The 23,582-nt window shown below is 43.1% G+C and overlaps 1 protein-coding gene across 1 annotated transcript; it reads left to right on the top strand.

Moving 5' to 3' along the window:
- Nucleotides 1-6,282: 6,282 nt before the first annotated feature.
- On the top strand, nt 6,283-21,918 carry PLEKHO2 (pleckstrin homology domain containing O2; the record flags this gene model as incomplete). Its single annotated transcript, XM_015818313.2, has 5 exons — nt 6,283-6,435; nt 9,487-9,603; nt 14,340-14,444; nt 18,837-18,935; nt 20,786-21,918. Coding segments are annotated over 5 exons (1,599 nt in total), but the record flags the coding sequence as incomplete, so codon positions are not given.
- Between the last annotated feature and the right edge of the window lie 1,664 nt (nt 21,919-23,582).

Genomic DNA, 23,582 nt, shown 5'->3' with positions numbered 1-23,582 from the left:
GTTGCCCACGATGGAGGAATGTTTGGTGCAATGGACAGATCTTGCCAATCTGGATAAACTAACTTCTTTGGTTTGAGAAAAGATACTGTCTACATTTATTGGTGGACTGGAAGCCTCCTAGGGACTTTTGGCACAGAAATGAAAAAAAAATAAAAATAAACTTGTGCTTTATGGTTAGATCAGGGGTCTCCAACCTTGGCAACTTTAAGACTTGTGGACTTCAACTCCCAGAATTCCCCAGCCAGCCATGCTTACAACCGGTGCAGCATCCCCATGGTCACGTGATCAAAATTCAGACCCTTGGCAACTGACTCATATTTATGACGGTTGCAGTATCCTGGAATCATGTGATCAGCTTTTGTGACCTTCTGACAAGCAAAGTCAACGGGGAAGCCAGATTCACAACAACTGTGTTGCTAACTCAACAAATGCAATGAGAAGTCATAAAATGGGGCTAAACCCACTTAACAAATCTTTCACTTAACAACATAAATTTTGGACTCAATTGTCATGGTAACTTGAAGATTACCTGTATTAGATTGTACTGTTGTTGTTGTTGTTGTTTTTCAAACGTTTTGACATATACATGTCAATGTTGCTGTTAGTTTTACTACCAACCACAAATATATTTTCTTTTATTTGCTCCTCGGAAGAAAACTTCGACAAGGAAGAAAGGCTTAATATAATCTTGACATGGTATTTAGACTTGCATCCAACCAGTGTGGTGTCAGAAAGAATTGAATTAACTTGGCTGCACGTGTGCCTTGCTATTTGCTAAAGGGCATCATGCGAATCTTATGTCAGAACATGTGCAGGTGCATCACTTTCTGGTTCATTCGGACAATTACAAAAAGAAGAATTAGGATGAACAAAGCTGGCAGATTCCAGCAACTGGAAATACTTCTTTTCAAAGCAGTTGCAAGCATCTATCGTTGACGTAGACCTGGGATCAGTTATGCAGAAAAATTCAGTGGCATTTTTACTACAAAGTTCATTGTGATGCTTTCACGCAAGCACCTTTGTACACTGTACTGTATTATTTGGGAGCAAAGCATACAAGATATTAGAGCTACAGTATTTTGTGTAAGTTATTTGCAGGCTGTCCTGAAGGCTGCAACAGCTTAAGGCCGCATGTGCAAGAATAAGTGTTAAAACCATCCTGTTTCTAAAAATTGCATCAAAAAGACTTCTGTTAGAAGTCCCAGTATGCCTAAATTAGTACACAGATCTGAAGATTACAGGAAAGACACAACTTCCTGATATCATAAAGTAGATTTCTTTTAAAGCCTTGTCTCTAAACAAGCTATCAGTAGGCAAAAGTCTAAACCATGAAATTTGGTTATATCGTATCAGATTGATTTCAAATTAGGACCTGATGTAACCTTAGGTTATTGCTAGTAATTTGGATGTTGTTGTTGTTATTGTAACATAAGAATAATACTGTTGACCCTTGAAAAGCTTTATGTTCAGTATATTTTACAGCACTCTCTTGTGCAGTTCAGCTTGGAAATAAATCCTATTGTCCTATAGAACATGCTCCAGGCTAAGACTGTGATGCGTTTAAGCCTTAGCTTCTAAAAATACAAACTGAGCAAATATCACTTGCATCCTGAAATTAGCAAAATAGCAAAGGGATTTTGCATCCAAATTCTCCGCCATACCCTAACAATATTTATTTATATACATGGTGGCCATGACTGGACCTCAGCACATTGGTTGGCAGGACTGTGTATACAGATGGACTTTGTGCTTTGACAGATTATAGCCTATGTGGCCCTCGACTGCTTCACCCATTGCTATTAGAAACTGCTGTTAGATGAAGTCCTGCAACATGTGAAACCAACACAAAACTATTGGTGTTTAGTGTGCTGTATCCATCACTGGAGTGATGGATACAATACACTAAACAATGATGATGGTGCTCCATCTTTAGAAGATTTTTAGAATAGAATAGAATAGAATAGAATAGAATAGAATAGAATAGAATTCTTTATTGGCCAAGTGTGGTTGGACACACAAGGAGCTTGTCTCCGGTACGCAAGCTCTCAGTGTACATACAAGCAATATGATTTTCATGATCATAATCACCATAAAAATACATCATAAATCATAAAATGCCACACATTCATCATAAATCATAAGACAGTGATAGTCATAGGATACTAGCTAAGCAAACAACATAAATTATATTAAATACTAAATAAAACAATATAAACTGTAAGATACAAGCAATAAAGTTGTAGTCATAAGAACATAAGGATAGGTAACAGGAAAAATGAGAATAATAGCAGTACAGCTTTACTAAGTAGTTTGACAGTGTTGTAGTAATTAGTTGTTTAGCAGAGTGAAGGCATGGGGGAAAAAACTTGTGCCATTTGTCCAGAATGGTATAGGATTTCCTGCTTGGGGAGAGGGATTGGACTAGAAGACCTCCAAGGTCCCTTCCAACTCTGTTATTCTGTATGATCCCAGCTACTTGTGGGAGTAGTAAATTGTGATGCTTCTTTAATTTATTGCTATCAAAGTTAACAAGGAACATGATTAGCTAAGATAAGATAACCTTTATTGTCATTTTTTACTGTGGGCACAACGACACACATCAAAAATGAAATTTAGTTGCCCGCTCTCAAAGTGAAACACATACATGACACACACCTATACATAGTATATACAACCTATGTATAAACCTACACCCCTACATATACATAACATATGAATATTAAACACTGTCCATCCTGAATATATAACGGAAGGAGGAAGCTTGAGAGTTCACAAGGTTTATTCTGTATGGAACGAAACTGTGGCTGAATCTGGATGTTCTGCTTCAGATACCACGGAGCCCCCTCCTCCCAGAAGGTAACAAGGAAAACAAGGTTGTGAAGAGGATGGGTAGTGTCCCAGACGATTTTACGGACCCTGCTCAAGCAATGCTTCTGTGCTACGTCCTGGATGGGAGGGAGGGAGCTGCCAATGATCTTTTCAGCCATCCTCACCACTCTCTGCACCGCCTTCCTGTTTGAAGCAGGGATGCTTCCAAACCAGACTGTGATGCTGTATGACAGGATGCTCTCGATCGTCCCTCTGTAGAAAGTGGTAAGGACAGGGGAAGTGGGACTCTTCCCCCCCCCACCAGATAATCATCCGGAGGTCTTGAAAAATCAGCCTTCGTAATTCCTAGCTAATGTAGGCAGAAAATACATATAACCTGGGCTTTTCCCCCATCTCCGTTTATATATAATTCATAGCATGCATTTTTATTGTTAGAAATTGCATCATCTTCTCCATCTTTCCATCAACACAAGCTCATCCATATCTAACCCTTCCTGCCCAACCTAATCCAGTAACTGGCCAGGAAGGAAGGAGCAGTTTTCCACAGATCTGAACAGATTTACTGGCAGAGGGCTTTTGAAGAATGTTGAATAGTGCTTAATGTTAGCTGGTAAATCCTGCATCCCAAAGGATATAGGCTGTCCACCTTGTTTGAAGACAAACAATTGATGGTAGTTTTCTCCAGTATAGGAGCAAGGACTTACTCATTGTTCTTTAGCTTGGTTAAACATCCTCTGCAACCATCTGATTCCAAATGGGTCTTTGTTTCCGACATACTATGTCTCTTTCAATATCCCTCTATGCATCAGCATCTTTGAATGCACAAACTTAAGTATTGCTGTTATTTCTTTCCTTCCCTCAGGTGATTTGCCTATTTTTTTAAAGTCGGGATCCAAAACAATGTAAACCCTTGTTCAGGAAGTTCTAATTTGGTAATCTGATCAAGAAAGGAAGGCCTGGTATCTAAAGAAAGCAATTTCTCCTTTTAGCTTCAATTAGGAGAAACTTCCTGACAGTGAGGACAATCAACCAGTGGGACAGCTTATCCCCAGATATCATGGGCGCTCCATCACTGGAGATTTTTAAGAAGAGACTAGACAATGACCTGTCTGAGATGGAATAGGTTCTCCTGCTTGAGCAGGGGGCTGGACTAGAAGACCTCCAAGGTTCCTTCCATATTTCTATTCTATTCTATTCTATTCTATTCTATTCTATTCTATTCTATTCTGTTTGTAGTGAAATAGAACTTGAGTGGTGCTTGGCTTAGATAATGGAAGTCTCTTGCCCTTAGGAAGCTTGGAGGAAATCACACAGAGCACAAAGTGTACATTTTTGGGAAATGCCCCGGGGGATTCTGATACAGTGATGTGCTCAAACCTGCTAATGGTGGAGATCCAGGCGATTCCAAGATCAGAGGTTTTTTTGAAATCAACAAGAGCGGTAGACCATCAAGGACAGGCTACGTGGTTGAAGATCTGTCCTTCAGAATGGTCTCTGAAGTTTATTTCAGGGTTTTAAAAAGAAAGACTTAAAAATTGCTTCTCTAGGTTGCATTCTGTGAATGAAGTGCTGGATAACAGCACTGGCCAGAAGCATTTACGGTACCTACTGTACTTGTGGTTCAATATAGCATAGAGGTAGTCCTTGAATTATGACCAAATTTCTGTGGCTAAGCGAGACATTTGTTAAGTAAGTTTTGCCCCATTTTACGACCTGTCTTGAATCCCTGCAGTTGTTAAGGTAGTAGCACGATTGTGAAGTGAATCTGGATTTCCCCATTGACTTTACTTGTCAGAAGGTCATAAAAGGTGATCACATCACACTGGACCATCATAAATACGAGTGAGTTGCCAAGTGTCTGAATTTTGATCACGTGACCCTGGGGATCCTGCAATGGTCCTAAGTGTGAAAAACGGGCATAAGTCACTTTTTTCAGGGCTGTTGTAACTTCGAACGGTGACTAAACAAACTGTGGTAAGTTGAGGACGACCTGTATTCCTCTTCGTCCAGGAGTAACATTGGCAAACGTTGGAACAAACCACGATTGCAGAAAGAGGTTTGTTGCCTTTTAGGCCTTGCATGCAAGCAAGCAAGGTATTGTACGTCTCTGGTACTGTGTGACAATGTCTAAAAGCAGATTTAGAACTGGGTTGCACGTAGGTGAATGTTTCCCAATCGGCTTGATCCAGAAGAGGAAGTATTACTTTGTGGACAGCCAGGCTGCAGTTATTTAGGTGGAGAAACCCAACTTAAGCCAGAGGCCTTATATTTCTGCCAGGGCAAGAAGCTAAACTTGTACGTTAGGCTTTCGTTCCTTGTTTTTTTTTCCACAATTCATATTAATGGGAAGGAACCTTTTAACTTTTGGTTTTGTTTTGTGTTTCCAAAGAAGAAAAACTCGAGAAATGTTCTCTTGGCTTCAGAGTAGTTATTCTCGCATTTATTTCATTATAAATTGGCCACGGGGACTTTATGTATGAACATCCTGTACTTCAATGTATAATCATCTTTCCAGCATTTTCCCCTCTCCCTCCCTTTCCTTGGCTTCTCATCCTCCATTCAAGCTCAAGGGGAGGCTTCAGATCAGCAAGCACAGAGAGCCAATGAGGACTGCCCTGATGCTCCTGTTGGGAGTGCCTCTGATGGGAAGAGTTAGTTTAAAAAAAAAAAAAGAGCTTCCACATTGCAGTAAGAAAGACATTCAGGGCCAGCCCTACCACGGGGCAATTTGAAAATTGTGGTTGCAAAGGACAGATGTTGCAGCTCAGTCATGAAAGCATTCCTTTGTGGAATGGCACAATTGTGTGAGCCTTACAGCCTGTCCCAAATAGACCTCAGATGTGGTGGAAGCCCTTCTTGTATCATCAATATTCTTGAATGTTTCACTTGTTTGGTTGGTAATCTGGACCTAGAGCTGATGGAAAGGGCACCGTAATACTTTGACACAAGCTCCCAAATGTCTTGGGTAGTTTGCGTGGCATGTGCCAACAAATATTTTCCTGTTCACCTTCAACAATAAATACTTTGATATAGTATTAAGTTTGGGCGTCCTTTGAGCTACCCAGATGTGTTACTTATATGTTAGCAATATATCACGATACTAGAACACCTCTGAATTCACATATTATTTAAACCAGGGGTCTTCAAACTTGGCCCTTTTATGACGTATAGACTTCAACTCCCAGAATTCCTCAGCCAGCCTGCCTGGCTAAGGAATTCTGGGAGTTGAAGTCCACAAGTCATAAAAGGACCAAGTTTGAAGACCCCTGATTGAAACCATAATACTGTTGTTTCATTTTGGTCATGTGTGTTGGGTGAAAATTGTCTTTTGCTTATTGAACCATAGTTAAGGGACTCTCCATCATCCCTGGAGGGAAAACCTAGAAATTCAGGACTTTTGCAAAAAGCAGTTTATGGATTCCTGGTAATATCTTTTTCCTGGTTTGATTCTAGGGTTTGAAACAGGAAAATTTGGAGAAGTCAAAGAGTCCCTCTTCAGCAGATAAAGTTGGCTGGGTCAAGAAGAGCAGTGGAGGGCTTCTGAGTCTTTGGAAAGAGCGTTACATCCGGCTCAGTAAAACCCAACTCTTGGTATATGAAGATGAGGTAAGACAAGGGGAGAGAAAAATCTCAACAAACTCACGGACTTGTTCCAAACACAGAAATGGTCTTCCCTGGTGGTTTAAATTTGGTTTCTTCTCTGTCTTACTGGGAATGTTTCTTCTAATGTTAAAAGTTTAGGTCCAGAGACCATCTATTAAAGCATTGGATAGATCAAGGGTAGGCAACCTTGGCTCTTTTATGACTCGTGGACTTCAACTCCCAGAATTCCTGAGCCAGCCATGCTGAGGGGAAAGGGAGAGGTTTCCAAGCTGAGCCATGCTGGCTCAGGAATTCTGGGAGTTGAAGTCCACGAGTCACAAAAGAGCCAAGGTTGCCTACCCCTGGGATAGATAAAAGAAATACAGGTAGTCCTTGCAGAGTGATCACAGCTGGGACTGGCAAAACTTCATGCAACTGTGCCAGCCGCATGGAAATGTCTTCAGGGAATGCTGGTTCCCTCAGCTAAAAAATGGAGATGAGCATCGCCTCCTAGAATCGGTCACGACTGATCAGGGAATCCTTTCCCTTCATGAGGTTCCTAAGGCATGTAGTATAACTGGGCTAGTGTTTTTCTAGATGAGGGGGTCTAACTCTGAAGGATAACCCTTAAGGTTGGCTCTGTTGCCCTATTTGGCAAACCATGAAGATTGGGGAAACTGATTTGGAAGGACGATCACAGAATGGTTTGCAAGCTGAAAATGAAGAACATGAACAGGGTTCTTGGAAGTTGCCACTCATCATGAAGCAGTCAACTGAACAGGGAGATGATTCAGCTGGTTAGTTTTTTGGCCCACTGTGATGAAATGGATTTGGTTTAAATTTGTAGCCACTATTTTTAAGCATTCCTCTACGTGCATACTGTACACTGTACGATCTGAGATTATTTTTACACCCTCTTCGTAGTCGTCCTCTTCCTTCCTGGTGCTTCCTCTTTTCTTCTTGTTGAGCAACCCATGCCAATAACGACGAAAGATGTCAAGCAGAAAGAGGTTAACCCATCATCTCGGAATTGGAAACCTTTTCTCTCTGATGCTTACGATCACTAGGGGTTCTTTTTGAATAAGCGCAGGAGACAAAGTCTTCTCGGATTAACCTACTTTTCTCATATAATCGTTGGGCCCATTTGGAAGAGGGCAAACTTCATTCTACTGCTGTTCTTAATTATTTCAATTGATAGTTCTAGAGGATAATGGCCCTTTAAGCCTGGGATACTTAAGTCTGTCCATAGAGGTTCTCAGTCATCCAGGTCATAGTTATCCCAAAGGTGCTTTTTCACGAGGCAACTGGACTTTCTTGTTTTCCTTTGAAGACCTTTTGCTTCTCATCCAAGAAGCTTCTTCAGAGCTGAAGGAGCTTCTTGGATGAGAAGCGAAACATCTTCAAAGAAAAACAAGAAAGTCCAGTTGCTTCATGAAAAAGCACCTTTGGAATACTTAGTCCTGTGTTTATTCCCCTGTGTGAGATTTAGCAACTACCATCTTACCCATAGATGCATGCCACTCTTTTTTATTATTATTTCCTGCCCTTCTTTCACCTATAACTACGTGTGAATTATATTTATGGTTTAGCCAAGAAAGCGTTACATTTTGTACTTGCGAGGAACTAGATTTTAGAACATTAAAAGTTCCTGTCGCAGTATCTCTGCTGGCTGTTTGGGTGACCTGAAACACTTCACTGTTTTATGCAAGGTGCTTAATAAAATCATCCTTGGGATGATTAAAAGAGCGCCGGATGAAAATGTAGGATTGAAATATGCTCTATTTCACGTGTTGGTCAGAATTCTAAACTGCTTCCCTTCAGTGGTCAGTAAGAACAAGTTCAAGTGACGTTTTTTTAAACAAGAAAAATTAAATGTAATGGTATTCTTTGAACAAGATGGGGTGTCTTGCTTGTCTCCAACAGGAGTCCCAAGTAGGCCACATAGTGTGATACTCCAGAACATCACCTTTAAGTTTCCAAACTATTAACTAATTTTTTTTAGGTAGCTGGAAGTTGCTTAGGTCTGAGAAACGCAAAGCTGTGTGTGTGTGTGTGTGTCAAATTTGGCAAAATTACTCCCCCATGAATACTGTGTAAGATGAATCCTACTATATGCCTGTTCAATGTCCAATATATGGATCCATTGAAACTGGATTATAATACAACTGTGGCTTTGTGGTTTGGACATGATAGCTTGTTGTGTGTGTGAATGAATCGTTAGTGTAGATCCAAGCTGTCAGCTTCCAGATGTTTGGGTGGTTTGCCAGCCTAGTAGCCTTTTCTTGGCTAAAGTATCTATGTCCATGGTGGCATATACCTTGTTATTTTCCAGACTAGGTTCCTGTACTGGATGGTCTGCTGGACAACTTTTGGAAAGTATCAGAAAGATTCAATTCTGCCAATTATCAAAAATCATGATAGCTGGAAGCCACTTACCAGAAAGGCCGACATTTGTGGAAGGCTAATGTAGAGGACAACGATAGGCCTACCTCAGAATCGTAGTTTTCCCTCTTTTTAATCAGACAAAGAATCTCCATGTGTGGAATTGAGTTGCATTGATACCTTCAATGCAAACAAACACACAAAGGGATGCTGTTGTAGGTGGAATGAAATTCTGCCCGCATTACTCTTATATCCTCTTATTTGGGGAGGCTTTGCAACCTTCTAATTGTGCCGTTGAGAATATTTTACCCAACAGGTGGTACAAGACGGGGGACTTAGGATGGCACATGTTGACCCTGTTAGACCATTGCTGCTCTGAGCAGCCTCAACAAGGATGGCTCATGAAATATGTTAGAGCTGGTTGACCATTGCAGTGAGAGAGAAGCAGATGTAAAGCTTTTATTTATTTGTTTATTAAGCAAATTTACTGTCATGTGTCTGATTTACATAGCCACCCAATTCACACACAGGTGACTCTGGGGGGGGGGCAGTCTGGGTGACTCCAGAGATTGAGTTGAAGTGCAGCACAAACATAGATTTCCCTAGTCTGGAGTCAGTGTCTAACTTGCAGTGGTGTGTCACACCTCATGCTTTGCAGGAGAGAGAAAAAAAATGTAATATTGTCTCTTACAGGCGGAACAGAAATGTGTTGAGAGTCTTGAACTGGAGCATTACGATAGATGCCAAGATTTGCGAGCCCTCCTGAAAAGGAAAAACAGATTCATTTTAATCCATTCTCCAGGTTGCAAGGTACGAAGTCTTTTCTGTTCTATATGAAACTGATTCCTTCCTTCCTTCCTTCCTTCCTTCCCTCCCTCCCTCCCTCCCTCCCTCCCTCCCTCCCTCCCTGTATTTATTCTTTCCGATTTCCAAAGGAATGTTGGCAATTATATAACCAGCAGAATCTCTCTCTGAAAACATAACAGAACGGGACCAAATTTGGTGTTGAAAGAGATGCCACCATACAAAGGTTGAGTCTGAGAGGCTTAGGAGTGTGGAGAAAAACATTCCTGAAAAACAATCCACCAGTGTATCCCTAAGGAGTGCTGTCTTCCTAAGAACTCCTCCCTCTTGACTCAGAGTGAAGAATACATAAGCCTGCCTTTTGTTTCTTACATGTGCACCCAGATCCAACACAAAGAGAAAGCTTGGTTGCACAGAAGAAAATACAGATGTCTTTTCTGGCCACAACTGGAACAGGAAAGAATCCCAGAAACCATGTGCTCTGCATGCTTTCCATATGTATATGCTTTCATGAAGGTGTTGGTCAGTTCCTTTGTTGGCTTTTGGTTGAAGCAATGAAGGCTATGGCTTTTAGACATGACCACAAGATACTTTGTGGGACAACTTAACATTGTCAATGGTGATGCTCTGTGGAGCAACAGGCTCAATTTCTGACACAATTGCACTTGGGTAGTATATTCACTAGCATCCCACTTGTAGGAAGAAGTATAACTCGAAGGCATGGAATGGTTTGGATTTGATTGAACTTTGAAGGAGCACCTAGGAGTTACAACATGGTTCTGTTTCTCCATCTGCTGCACGGTTGGCCAAAGTCTTCCTCCCTTCAACCTATGGGGAAAAAACAGTGCGAAAATAATGCACTCAGGTGCTCAAACCAACTGGAAATATGCGGCTCCTAATTTTGCAGAATGAAAATAGTGTGGTTGCTTTCTTTGACGGTTGCAGAAATTATTGGATGAACCTAGATTTAAACTCTGGGAATCGGGCACTTTAGGTTTACAACCAGCTTAATTCTACAGAAGTTACACGAAGTGTCAGGCATGAAAAATCAGGACCATCTTTGATCTTTGGCTTTTTTTTTTTAATTTTTATTTTGCAATTTGCCCCATTCTCTATGAAGGTCAGCATATAGATCTAATTGTGATAGATCTTCACTCGTAAGGATTTGTCCTTAAATATTATGTGGGCTCCCATCTTCACTCCCTGGGACTGGAACAGTCTTGTGCTTATTATGATAATAATAAACAAGACTGGAACAATGTCTTCCAAACTTCTGTTCAGAGACAGCTCTATGTCACATCTGGAAGATCTTCAGATGTGGCCTTCTCCAGGGAACACATATCTTGGATAGACAGAAGAGTTTGAACCTTTGTAAGGCCTTTTCTGAAGTGCTCTTTTCTTTGGACATCTCAGTTACTTCTCTTTCATCTCCTGGACTATGCCATTGGCAGCCTCCTCCTGGATTGTATAACTGCATTCAACCAGGCAGCCAAGAACAGATAATCCAATAATGGAAAAATCATCACAGAATGAGCCAGTGATACAACTCTTTAACTATCTAAAGCCTACAACAAGGGCAAAAGTCTGATCATTCAGGCAAGACTCATTCCTGATTATGGAGAGAGAATATCCTACTCTGACTTCATGGGGGAAGCATGCTTCCTTGGGAAGGAACCAAGATCTCTCTCTTGCTCTCTTTTTTTCCCCTTTGTCCAAACAGAATCGGACCCTCCTATTTCCCCCCTCCCCCCCCATTGCTCTGCTTTCCAGCCAGCAACTTATTGTGGCAAAAAGCAAGTTTGATCAATTGAGACTGTGCTTAGAGTTTAAATTACTGTAAAAAAACAAAACCAAACCCTGCCCCTTGTGTTCAGTAGAGGCGCTATTGTAAGTGACTTTTTCTTTCTTTCTTTTTTTTAATAAGGGTGATTCCAGTTCAGTTGTTTGGGAGTTCAGAAAGAGCAGATGGCCATCCAACAAGTTTGGCTTCTCTACTTCCAATGAGACTGCTTACTAACTCCTCCCTTGCAGCAGCTGCAGCAAAAATAAAAATCGAGGGAGGAGAGAAGTTGCTTTACTCCACTGTAATCATTGGTGTGCCTGGCTCTGCCTTCTGCAAATTCAAGGTTGCATAACTTGTTCCGGCTCTTTGAGCGCATGTGGGCATCTCTACTCCAAAACCTGGGCTGGGCTGTAGCAAAAATCAAAATGGATTTCATTATGCTTTATCGAATCCTAACATCGTGTTGCTGAAAAGGGCCGTGAGCCCAGTGTTATGTACGCTGCTGTCTTGTGCTGCAGATAGAAAGGCAGGAATATAAAGCGAGTGAATGAATGAGGGCTAGAAGGTGCAAATGATCAGATCTGGCAAAATTTTGGATTGATACCCATTCAGTTGCAAATGGGTGGGATATACAGTCGATGGCAGAGATTATCTTATCCAAATCATTTCTTTCTTTCTATTTTTAACAAAATAATAGAATAACGCAGTTAGAAGGGACCTTGGAGGTCTTCTAGTCCAGCCCCCTGCTCAGCCAAGAAACCCTTTAACATTTCAGACAAATGGCTGTCCAATCTCTTCTTAAAAGTCTCCAGTGTTGGAGCATCCGCAACTTCTGAAGGCAAGCCGTTCCACTAGTTAATTGTTCTCACAGTCGGGAAATTTCTCCTTAGTTCTAGGTTGGTTCCGTCCATGATTGTTTTCCATCTATTGCTGACTAAGATTAGGTTGCAATCCTCCCTTACTGTGAAGATAAAAGGGGAGAGGGCAAAAGACAGAGGACTACATTTCTGTATTAAGCCTGGGCATTGATTTGTTCTCCCTATTTCAGGGGTCTTCAAACTTGGCCCTTTTATGACTTGTGGACGTCAACTCCCAGAATTCCTCAGTCAGGCACACGCTGGCTGAGGAATTCTGGAAGTTGAAGTCCGCACGTCATAAAAGGGCCAAGTTTGAAGACCCCTGCCCCTATTTCATGAAACATGATTTGTTCTCTCTCTCTCTCTCTCCCTCCCTCCCTCCCTCCCTCCCTCCCTCTCTCTCTCTCTCTCTCTCTCTCTCTCACACACACACACACACACACACTCCCCCCTCTCCTTCCCTCCCTCCTATCCTTGCAAGCTATTTTTCCTTGGCATACTTTGGTTCATTCCCTTGTGTTGATGACAAAAATGATGCGTTGGTGCCAGTGCAATTGCTGTACTGGAACATTTATTCCATGAGTGATTTTTGCAAGATCAGGTGTTTTTACATCGCTTGGATTAATGATAGCCCTTGATCTTCTACGGATGAGGTTGTGCCTTTTGGTTATTGGCTTGAATCCGAGAGAGAAGATACAGTTTGTTTCTCCTGAAACACCCCATTCCTCATCCTGCACCATTCTCACAATCACGAAAAGCATTTGGTTTTTTTTCTGGAAACATGAGCTACAGAGTCTAATTCCATTCATTCATGGAATCCAAACGTTGATTTTAACAGCTGTTAATTGCTTTTGATTTGCCTTTTAGCAGAAAAGCTGGGTATCAATGGGTTTAAATTATAAATGTCCATTGGCTCCATCCCTTTCTTTCAAGGATCTCATCGACATACTTGGCTGGTGGCCTACAGCAGCTTTCCCCAGTTTAGGGCTCCGCAGACGCGTTGTGACTTTTTGTTTCAAGCGTCTGGGTGGAGAAAGCTGGAGCATGATGGAGAAAGTGGTTTGCAGTCTCCAAATCTCAGTTTTAGAAACGTTCGATATTTGCACCTTTCCAAAAGTTCAGTATCCTTCAGCGTTTCCAAAGATCAGGGGCACTGTTACCCTATGTTTGCCAAGCATAATTTTAAAAAGTGGTGTTTTCCCTCTTAAAGAGCCGTGGTGGCGCAGTGGTTAGAATGCAGTACTGCAGGCTACTTCTGTTGACTGCCGGCTGCCTGCAGTTTAGCAGTTCGATCCCGACAGGGCTCAAGGTTGACTCAGCCTTCCATCCTTCCGAGGTCGGTAAAATGACGACCCAGATTGTTGGGGGCAATAGGCTGACTCCATAAACCGCTTAGAGAGGGCTGTCAAGCACTGTGAAGCGGTATATAAGTCTAAGTGCTAGTGCGATTTCTATTAAAAAAATGGTTTCACATAATTACAGAATAGCCTCAGACTCCTTAAAACCCAGAAGGGGGGGGGAACACGCTTCCTACAAATTGTGACATTATCTTGGCCAGAGAAGGTGTCTCCAACTTGTTCATTGCAGACCTCTGGCAGCAAATAAACGTTAAGATGTCCATCCTGGTTATTTGTCTGGGTTGGACAACCTCTGCAGGTGAGAACCACAATGGATGGAGTGATGACCTAAGCAGGCATGGTCAAGATTTTATTTTTCATAATTCTAGGTGCGTGGAGTCTTTTAAAAAAGGCTACTTTAAGCCTGATTTGAGGCTTACCCCACAGTTCTTAGGTATTTCTCGGCTTAGAGCAGCAAAAAGACACTACACATTTTAGTTTTCATTTGCTTTGGTCAGAGCTGACTCACAAATCTTCGGGTAGATCGGAAGGCAGATAATTGTTTCATCAAATCATGCCTATTATCCTGCATCTGGGCTGTTCCAGATCCGTTCTCCTGCCCTGATCTACATCATAAGAAAATCTTTCCCTGGGGGAAACTGGATAGCACCAGCTGGTATTGCAAATAATTATTGTTATTTTTTTTTGTAGTGAAACCTGAATGACTTTCAGGCAAACTCTCCTCCTGTTTTTTTTTCTGCTTAGGTGCAAGATATCAAATTCCAGGCATCGACCACAGAAGAAAAGGAATTGTGGATGAAAGCATTCAATGATGGCATCAGCCGAGGAAAGAATAAGATATTTGATGAGGTCAGTGGCAGGTCTTAGCTTCAGGTTGCTCCTAACTTTGCTGTAAGTTTGTATGTTCATGAAGATTGAATCATCCAGGCCAAGGGTGTCTAAAAGTTGAATCATGGCAACTGGACCAAATTTTGTTAATCTGAGACGTTTTGTTGCTCCTCCAAGCAACTTCATCGGTCAGAGTAAAAATTAGGCAGAGAATCAGAGGGTCACTGGAACGTACCGGTACCAACCCTTAATGTAAGGACCCACCCCACTTTACATCTTAAGAAGACAGAACTCTTGAAATATCTCTTCCAACAGGCATCTTTATTAAGAGAAGATGGTTGCAGGCATTCTAGATAGGATCTGAGGGGCCAACCCCTACCATTCAAGGTTTTAAGTGTTCCCAAGCAGCCCCCACCCCACCGTCCTTCCAGCGACAATCCCAGGCCATATTGTTATGGAGAGCCATAAAACCCCTTTGCTCATCCCCTTTCCCCTTCGTAGTATGACAGAATCCAGAGAGGGCAGAAATGGGGTTTTCCATAGTCGATAACTAGAAATGAAATATAATTGGATTCTGACACTTGCTACACCAACTTCAGGGGTTTCTCCCCCAAATGAGTTGCAATATGTTTTTACTCTGACTGATAAAGTTCCTTGGAGGAGCAACAAAACCTCTCAGATTAACAAAGTTTGCTGCAAGTTGTTCCATTCCCTATACATTATATAAGAACAGGATGGGTAAAATATATTGACCCATGAGGAGAGAGAAAGTTGTAGAAAGACGTGATGGTACTCTAGCACTGATGATGTTATCTAGTTGGGTAATGAAAAAGTCTGCAAGAAAACAACCATGTTCAGACAGCACCAAGGACCGTCCGGTACATTTCTGCAAAACCAAGTATATTTCCATAAACCCATCAGATTTTTTCTTTTCATTCAAATGTTTGAAAATCGACAGCTCCAACACTCTTAACCAGGGGTCTTCAAATTTGTGGACTTCAACTCCCAGGATTCCTCAGCTGAGGAATTCTGGGAGCTGAAGTCCACAAGTCATAAAAGGGCCCAGTTTGAAGACACTTGCTCTTAACAGTTGGGTGACCAGAGGATCTGCATATAGAAACTGAGGAGGAGACTGAAGCCACCAGGTCCTAATTTATTCACCCATGGGTGGAAAGAGACAGAGGCAAAAGAAGATCAGCTTGAAAGAAATGAGAGCTTAAAAAGAGGAAAAAATGGTGACTGTAAAAGAGAGCCATGGGTGAGGCGTAGAGGGGTGCTGAAATGAAGTTGTGGTTCGGTGGCTTTTCAGACTTCCTGGCTTCAGGGAACTGCCTTCCTGCATTGACTTGCTGCAAACCAGGCTGTGCTTCTGCTGCAGAACCCAAACAGGTTCTACAGAAGACTGGATAGGAAAGGAGAGAGTTTTTCAAACCTGTCTCCTCCATCTTGGTGCCCATGGGATATTCTGGATTAGCCTGAAGGCAGGACAAGAAGCAACGGATGGAAACTGATCAAGGAGAGAAGCAACCTAGAACTAAGGAGAAACTTCCTGACAGTTAGAACAATTAACCCCAGTGGAACAACCTGCCTCCAGAAGCGGTGAATGCTCCAACACTGGAAGTTTTTAAGAAGAGACTGGACAGCCATTTGTCCGAAATGGTGTAGGGTTTCCTTCCTGAGCAGGGGGTTGGACTAGATGACCACCAAGGTCCCTTCCAACTTCATTATTATTATTATTATTATTAGATGGTTGAGATCCAAGACATCTGAAGAGCATTAGAGTGGGGAAAGGGAAGAACTTTGTCAAGGACAGGGGAAGTGACAGAGATCTGGTAGGCCATCTGGACACGTGTGTCTGGCAGACTCCTGGCTTTTCCAGCTTAATCCTGTCCAGATTCTGAAGATCTTTTTTTTCCCCCTTCCTTCATAAACTCTTCTTAAGTTCTAGGTAGCGCTACATGTCCGCCCACCCCCTACCAGAGGATCACTGTGACTGCTAAAAATCACCACGGTGGCTTCTCACAATTTTAACAAGGGCAGAGACTCACAGGTAGTCCTCGACTTACCACTGTTCATTGAGTGACCGTTCGAAGTTACGACGGCCCTGAAAAGAAGCGACCTAGGGTTGTTTTTCGCACGTGCGACCGTTGCAGCCTTCCCGTGGACGTGGGATCAAAATTCAGAAGCTGGTCAACTGGCACGTATTTATGATGGTCATGTGATCCCCTTCGGCAACCTTCTGTTGAGCAAAGTCAGTAGGGAAATCTAGATTCACTTAACAACCGTGTGACTAATTTAACAACTGCAGTGATTCGCGTAACCAACTGCAGCAGGGAAGGTCATAAAATGGGACAAAACTCCCTTAAAAAATGCCTCACTTAGCAACAGGTTAGGCGCTCAGTGGTGGTCGTAAGCCGAGGAACTGCGTGTAGGCTGGAACACTGCATGAAAAGCCCCAACCCAGAGGAGATGTGATTCCATCTACTGAAGTGTTTGCCTTCCAGATTGCCTTCAGTCTCCTTCTGTCAAAAGCCAGCCGTTGCATTAACGAGTGGAGTTGTGCTTTGCATCTTCCGGGGTATCCAAGGGAGATGGTTTGTTTTGGCCAGAGAAGCTTTGACGTTGATTGGGCCTTCCTGGCCTGGACTACCAATGATTCTGGCAAAGGAATGTCAACTCTGAATGAACTTCTCTAGCGTCTGCTTCCTTCCACTTCCCTCTTTCTCCCTTTCTTGCGTTCTTTCTCCTTTTTGGTCTCGCCATTTAAACCCAAGGCTGTCCGAGCAAAGCGTTCTGGGTCTCTTTTTATGGCTGAGAGGGGAAGTGGGTCATCCGATGGATCCGAGTCGGGTACCTGCTCGCTCTCTCGTTTTCACAACGGCTGCAAGGAGGTGGCTTGTTCTGCCTCCTTCCAGAAGAACTGGATTGTCATGGAGTGTCGCGTTAGGAAGAGGTTGCTTGTCTTTCACATTGAGTTCTGCAGGCAGTGTGCCAAATTGTGCTTGTGAGGGGCGGGGGAGAGGAGCTGGGAACAGCAAACTAATTGCATTTGCCTTGCAAATCTAGGGTGGAGAGAAGAGGAAGGCAGAATTTGAGCCGCTTGTGGTCTCGTGTTACCCAGGAAGGAGATATTGGAAGAGTCATGTCATTGGGTGATATTGGCGGCCTTAAGTGGAGTCGGTGGACTAGGGTAGAGCCAGGGACTTTGGAGCTGAGGATGCCCTGAGGTAGTCCTCCATTTACGACCACAATTGAGCCCGACATTTCTCTTGCTAAGAGAAACATTTGTTTAAGGGAGTTTTGCCCCATTTGACGATCTTTCTCGCCACAATTCTTAAGCAAATCGCTGCAGGGGTTTAAGTTAGTAACATGCTTGTTAAGCGAACCTGGCTTCCCGTTGGCCGAAAGTCGCAAAAGGGCGATCACGTGACACTCCTCCCCCGGAGACTGCAACCGTCATAAACATGAACGTGTTGTATGAATCCAGCTTGGTTGGTTGGTTAATGGTTCAGAGATTGAGCCAAATCTTACAACATTGGGACGATAACCCGTCTTTTGCAACATATCTCCAAGCGTAGTATGTACTTTCTTGGATTAGTTTGTTTATCACAAATCTCAACAGAGTTGAGTTCAAGATTGCAAAAGTTGATTCACAGAATTGTCTGTTTGATTTAGTCTTGCCTTAGTGAAAATACAGCCAGAGTGGGTTGTAAACCAAGGTTTGTGGATTGGCAAAATAAAGGTTTATGGATTGGCAAAATAAAAAGTCATATCTGGCCTGTATTGGTTAATAAACCACAATTATCTGGCTTTCTGTAATAAACCACAGTGGGTAAGTTTTCGCATGATCTGAAGCCAAAAACATGCTAGGATTTGTTGTACAGATTAAAGGAATGATTCAACCTCTTGTGTATTTTTTAGTTTGGAAGGCGGAACTGTGAAATGCTTGTTTTGAGTCATTTATGGCAGAGGTCCCCAACCTTGGTCACTTTATGACTCCTGGACTTCAATTCCCAGAATTCCTCAACCAACATAGCTGGCTGAGGAATTCTGGGAGTTGAAGTCCACAAGTCATAAAGTGGCCAAGGTTGGGGACCTCTGATTTATGGGATTAAAACAAGAGTGAACTAGGGAGTGACATGATAGCAGGGCAAGAAGTAACGAATGGAAGACCATCAAAGAGAGATCCAATCTACAATTATGGATAAATTTCCTAAGAACAATTAGTGGAATGGTTGCCTCCAGAAGTTGTGGTGGAAGTTTTCAAGAAGAAACTGGACAACCATTTGTATGGAATGGAACAGGGTCTTCTGCTTGGTCAGGGGGTTGGATTAGAAGACTTCCTAAGTCCCTTCCAACTGTTATCCGGTTATTCTGATCTCAGTCTTTTTCTATTTTCTCTCCCATTTAAAGGTAAAAGTGGATGAGAGTCTTTCTTTGGATCACGTAACTCGAGGCAGAGCCAAGATAGTGAAGGGCCGTCGTCCGCCAACCAGAAGCCATTTGAAAGAGGTAAGGAGTGAGGTTACCACCAAACCAATGTGGTTTTTATATTATTTAATCAGAATACTCCTTTATCATTTATTCAGCAACATTCCAATCTATATTTTGTGCTCTTCTGTTTTGCTATTTCTCATCACAATATTCACCCCCAGCTAATTTTGATTTTAGATTGGATTTGTGACAGGTATGATTATTTGAAATAATTACACGTGCCAGCTATACATGTCCGTGAATTATTTCAATTGAGGTTGAATCCTCTAGTATGAATAATTTGTTCTGTACTCAACACTGGTATTTCTTAGCTGTTTTTTAACAACGTTTCAAAGAAGCACAATTATTAAACGTCCTAAAGAAATCATGATTAAATATTAAAATGCAGAACAAACAGTAGGCTGGGAAGAGAAGATTAAATATTAAACCCAGAAGAAGCAGAAGGCTGAGACAAGATTATTACAAACTGGTTCCTCACTCACAGAGGAACTGAATGAACTTCTTAGCCTTGGGGGAGAGTTCCAAAGCGTGGGTATAGCTACAGAAAAGTCCCGGTGTTGTGTCACCATCATCTAGAACTCTAATAGTTGTAGACCAAAGAAGACTTGTCCCTAATATTTGGGGAGACTTTTAGTGGGAGAGAAGGCTTTGGTGTTATCAGATAGGTAGACGATAGGCAGGCAGTCAGGCAAGCAGAGACAGACAGACACAGACAGACAGATTGATAGATATTGATAGATATTGATAGATGATAGAAGATAGATAGATGACCTACGACTGAATTGAGCCTGGAATTATAATAGTAGATTGTTGTAAGTCAAGGGTCATTTGATTGGATACATCCCCAACATTATTTACGACAGGTTGTTAAGTGGACACCATGGTCATCAAGCGAATCGTTTTCCCCAATGGGCGTTTTTACTCGAAACCAGAAGTAAATGATGGAAATTGGCAAAAAAAACATTGCAAATCACAGTCACATGACTTTGGGATGCTGCAAACAGCCCTAAAGGTGAACTGGTTGCCAAGCATCCAGAATATGATCATGTGACTGGGATGTGTGTGTGTGTGGAGGGCTGTCCTACCTCTGAAAACGGGTTGTAAGTAGGTCTGGGTAGATCTGTCATAACTTTGAAGAGTTGTTAAGCAACCAGTCGTAAATCAAAGAGTAGCTGTAGTTAACACTGAATGTGGAGATAGCATGAACCAAGTCTCTCTCCTGTACCAATTCTCCCATTTCTCTAAAGGAGTTTCTGTTTGTAGCTGTTTGTAGCTCAGCTTGCAGAGTTTTCCTCAAGCAAAACAACGGCCACCCAGATTAGGTCTAGCAACAGCCTCGTTCTCAGCCTAATAACAAGGAATTCTATCCACCTAGGGCTCAACAGAAGAGAGGATGTAGGCCCAAGAAGTCTATCATACGGAACAAAGCCCCACATTCTGGTACCTGTTTCCAAGAGCATGCGATCATATTTGGACTGCAAAACTCCAGATGACCACCAGCAGGCAGCATAGAGCAAGACATTGCCATCTGAGGGTTGTCTGGATTTTTGTTTCCCCATCACTTACACATGGTAGCCTAAGGAAAGGATAAAGATAGGTTCCCGCTCCATCAATCCCATGTAGGAGTCCTCCATGGGGGCTCATTGAGTGAACTGCCATGAAGGTAGGAGAATCTCTTCTGCTGACAATAGTGTAATAGTTAAAAAAAACAACCCATGCATGGTAGTCATTCTGAAATTGCAAGACACGTAGGGTGTTTGAAGCTGTTTTAAGTCGTTTCTCGTTGTGTGGCCAGTAGCTTTCATTCTTCAACAATTATGGACTTGAGCACTGATTCTGAGATCTCTCTCATTTGCTTTCCTACTTAGGTGGCTAGTTCAACGTCAGATGGGATCCTGAGACTTGATTTAGAGGTACCAGACAGTGGACCCCCAAACAGCATCCCAGTGTCCCGTGAAACTGCTGATGCCCCCCCTCCAAAGGAGGTTCATAAACCTCCCATGCCCCCCGCAAAAGTGCCCATGCCTCCCACGGACAACCTAAGTGCCAATCCTACCCCAGAAGATCCGCAGGTCAGGAAGCCACCGATGCCTCCAGCTAAACCTCTTAAGGAAGTAGCAACATCCAGCGAAACGGTGAACTCTGTAGAAATAAGTGATGCGGAAGAGGACAAGTGTGAGGACTCTGAAGGGACTCCAGCTGAAGAGGATTTGGTGGAAACCAAACCTCCAGTACCTCCTCCAAAGATTTTATCTGACAAAATGAAGGTGGGATGGGACCGTCCAGGTTCTGAACTTCACGACGTTGAAGCTGAGAACTCCCCTGGATTAAACGAGGAAGCAGTCAAACCACCGACTCCTCCTCCTAAGGTTTTTAGAGCCAGCTTGAGCTCTAAGGAGAACGACGCACAGGTAGACATTGCTGAAGGGGATCGGCAGCCTGATGGAGACTCAAACCTTGACGTCAACGGCGTTGATGACAACGGAACAACGGAACCTGTTTTCCCAAATGGGAAGGAGCAGGACGAGTCTTCCTCAGAGCAAGGAACCAAGAAAGAGGTGTTGAGCCTGCCTTCTGAAGATCAGGTTGACATAGTGGAGCCCGTGGGAGGTTCTCCGGCAACGAAGCCTCGCAGCTCCTCTCTGGGGGCCTTGCTTTCAGAATCGCCCAAAAAGCCTCCTCCACGGCCAGATTTCCAGAAGATGTCTATATTCCACGTGGCACAGATGGAGAAGAAAATTGCTCATGAAAAGGAACAAACTGAAAAGCTCCTGCAGAAGGTTCAGGTTGAAGAGCTGGAGCAAGCCCAGAAGGACCAAGGGCCTTCAGCGGATGCAAAGGAGCTGCTCAACGAAGCAAGCGAGCAACTCCGGCAAGCCACCCAGGTCTTGCAAGAGGTCAAAGATTTAGGGGAACTGAGAAGGGAACCTACCGGTTTGCGTAAAGGAGTCCCAAAGGACCTAGTGACTGTTTATAGGAGAAGCGCTCCTTAAGAAGGAACAGAATTCTGAATTGTGACTCAGACAAAAGGTAGCGGCACCATTTCCACCAGGCTACCAGATCGGTGTTTTAAAGATGGATGGAGAGAGGGCGGCAGCTGAGTCTTATTAAGTGTTGCTTATTTTCACACTGCCCCTTTTTGTAATCTCAGAATGTGGACTGGATCCTGCTGGGCAGGGTGTGCTAGAGAGGGATCTGGGTGGGGACCTCAGGGAAAGATCTGTTTTTGGAAGACAAGTGGTCACTGGAAGCCATAGGGACTTCCTTCCTTTAGGGGCACCTAAAACAATTCAAATGCAAAAGAGTTTTGAGTGTGCCACCACCATTTTCTGAGGCCTTTCCAACTGGATGGAAGCCTCTTGCAAGCTCAGGATAGAGAGCTTTGTGTTTAAGGCAGTGTGCCCTTTGGGGCTCGGAGCACGTCAAGTGGGAGCAGGGAGGTTGAATTTCCCACCCAGCCTGGAATATTTCAGGTTAGGAAAGATTTGTGCACTCCTGGGTTCCTGTCCTTCTGCTTTGTTTTCTCTCCCTCCCTCTCTCTTATGATGAATTTGCAAAGGATGAGACCTTAGTGGGCTGGGTCTGGAATGAGGCTGTAGCACTTTCTAATCCTTTTTTGGTTTAACTCAGGGTTAATGTAGGGGGGAACATGGGGGAGGGTGGGTCTGAAGCAAACAGTTGGGTGGGGTCTTCTTTGATACGCTTTTTTCCCTCTTGTGATGCTCCCCTCTTCTTCCTGGCTCTCCTTTTTCTTGAATGGCTCTGTTGCAGAAAGCTTTCTGCATCTCCCATTCCAGCTTTTATTTATTTGTCCCAAGCCTTGCAAGTGGTGGCAATTTCTGCGCTCAAAAACAAGCACACTGACCACCAAGATAGCCCGTGGTGTTTTGGTGAGGCTCCCAATAAGGTAGAATTTGCTGTTGGGCGGGTGGTTTCTGCTCTGGCTGTCCTTCCAAGGACCAAATTGAACTACAGCATCAGATTGCAGATCTGAAACCATCCTCGTTTGTACATCGCTCACTCGCTTGGTGTCGGCTTGACATGTCATGTGTTGCCCACCTCTGGTGGCCGATTGAACAAACGATGGTTGTGCAAAGGGTGCCTTACCACAGCATGGGAACCTGATCAAGGTCTTCAGCGAGTCGTACTGGCAAGGAGCCCAGTAAGACCTCCATTTTTATTTTTATTATTATTATTATTTTTTTGCCAGGCTGACTTTTCATTCATTTGTGAAGAATAGACACAACATATATTGGAGACTCTGTATGAGTCTATCACAGGTTCCAGTTTATGCTACATCTCCCGGCTCATTTGAATAGAAAACATACATAAACACAGTGGAGGCCATAGACTCCCCCCCCATTATGCAGTGGCATTCGTCTTGGTAACTCTACCAACTTTGGGGAAATGATTTGGGAAAATGTCACTTGTCTGAAATGGCATAGGTTCTTCTCCCTTGTCTGAAGTGTTATAGGTTCTCCTGCTTGAGCAAGGGGCTGGACTAGAAGACCTCCAAGATCCCTTCCAGCTCTATTCTATTTTGCAATTGTGAGGTGGGTGTATATGTGTTCCTACGGTTCCTTTTTGTTGCTTCTAAACTGGCTGATAGCTACGCACATCAGGCAGACCAAAGGCCAGTGCATAGACCGTGGGTTAGGGTAAAGT

This window comes from Protobothrops mucrosquamatus, unplaced genomic scaffold, assembly GCF_001527695.2.
Source record: "Protobothrops mucrosquamatus isolate PMUCROS unplaced genomic scaffold, P.Mucros_1.0 scaffold714, whole genome shotgun sequence".
Lineage (NCBI taxonomy): Eukaryota > Metazoa > Chordata > Lepidosauria > Squamata > Viperidae > Protobothrops > Protobothrops mucrosquamatus.
Note: the sequence above shows the minus strand (reverse complement) of the source record. Positions and strands in the feature narration are given on the sequence as shown.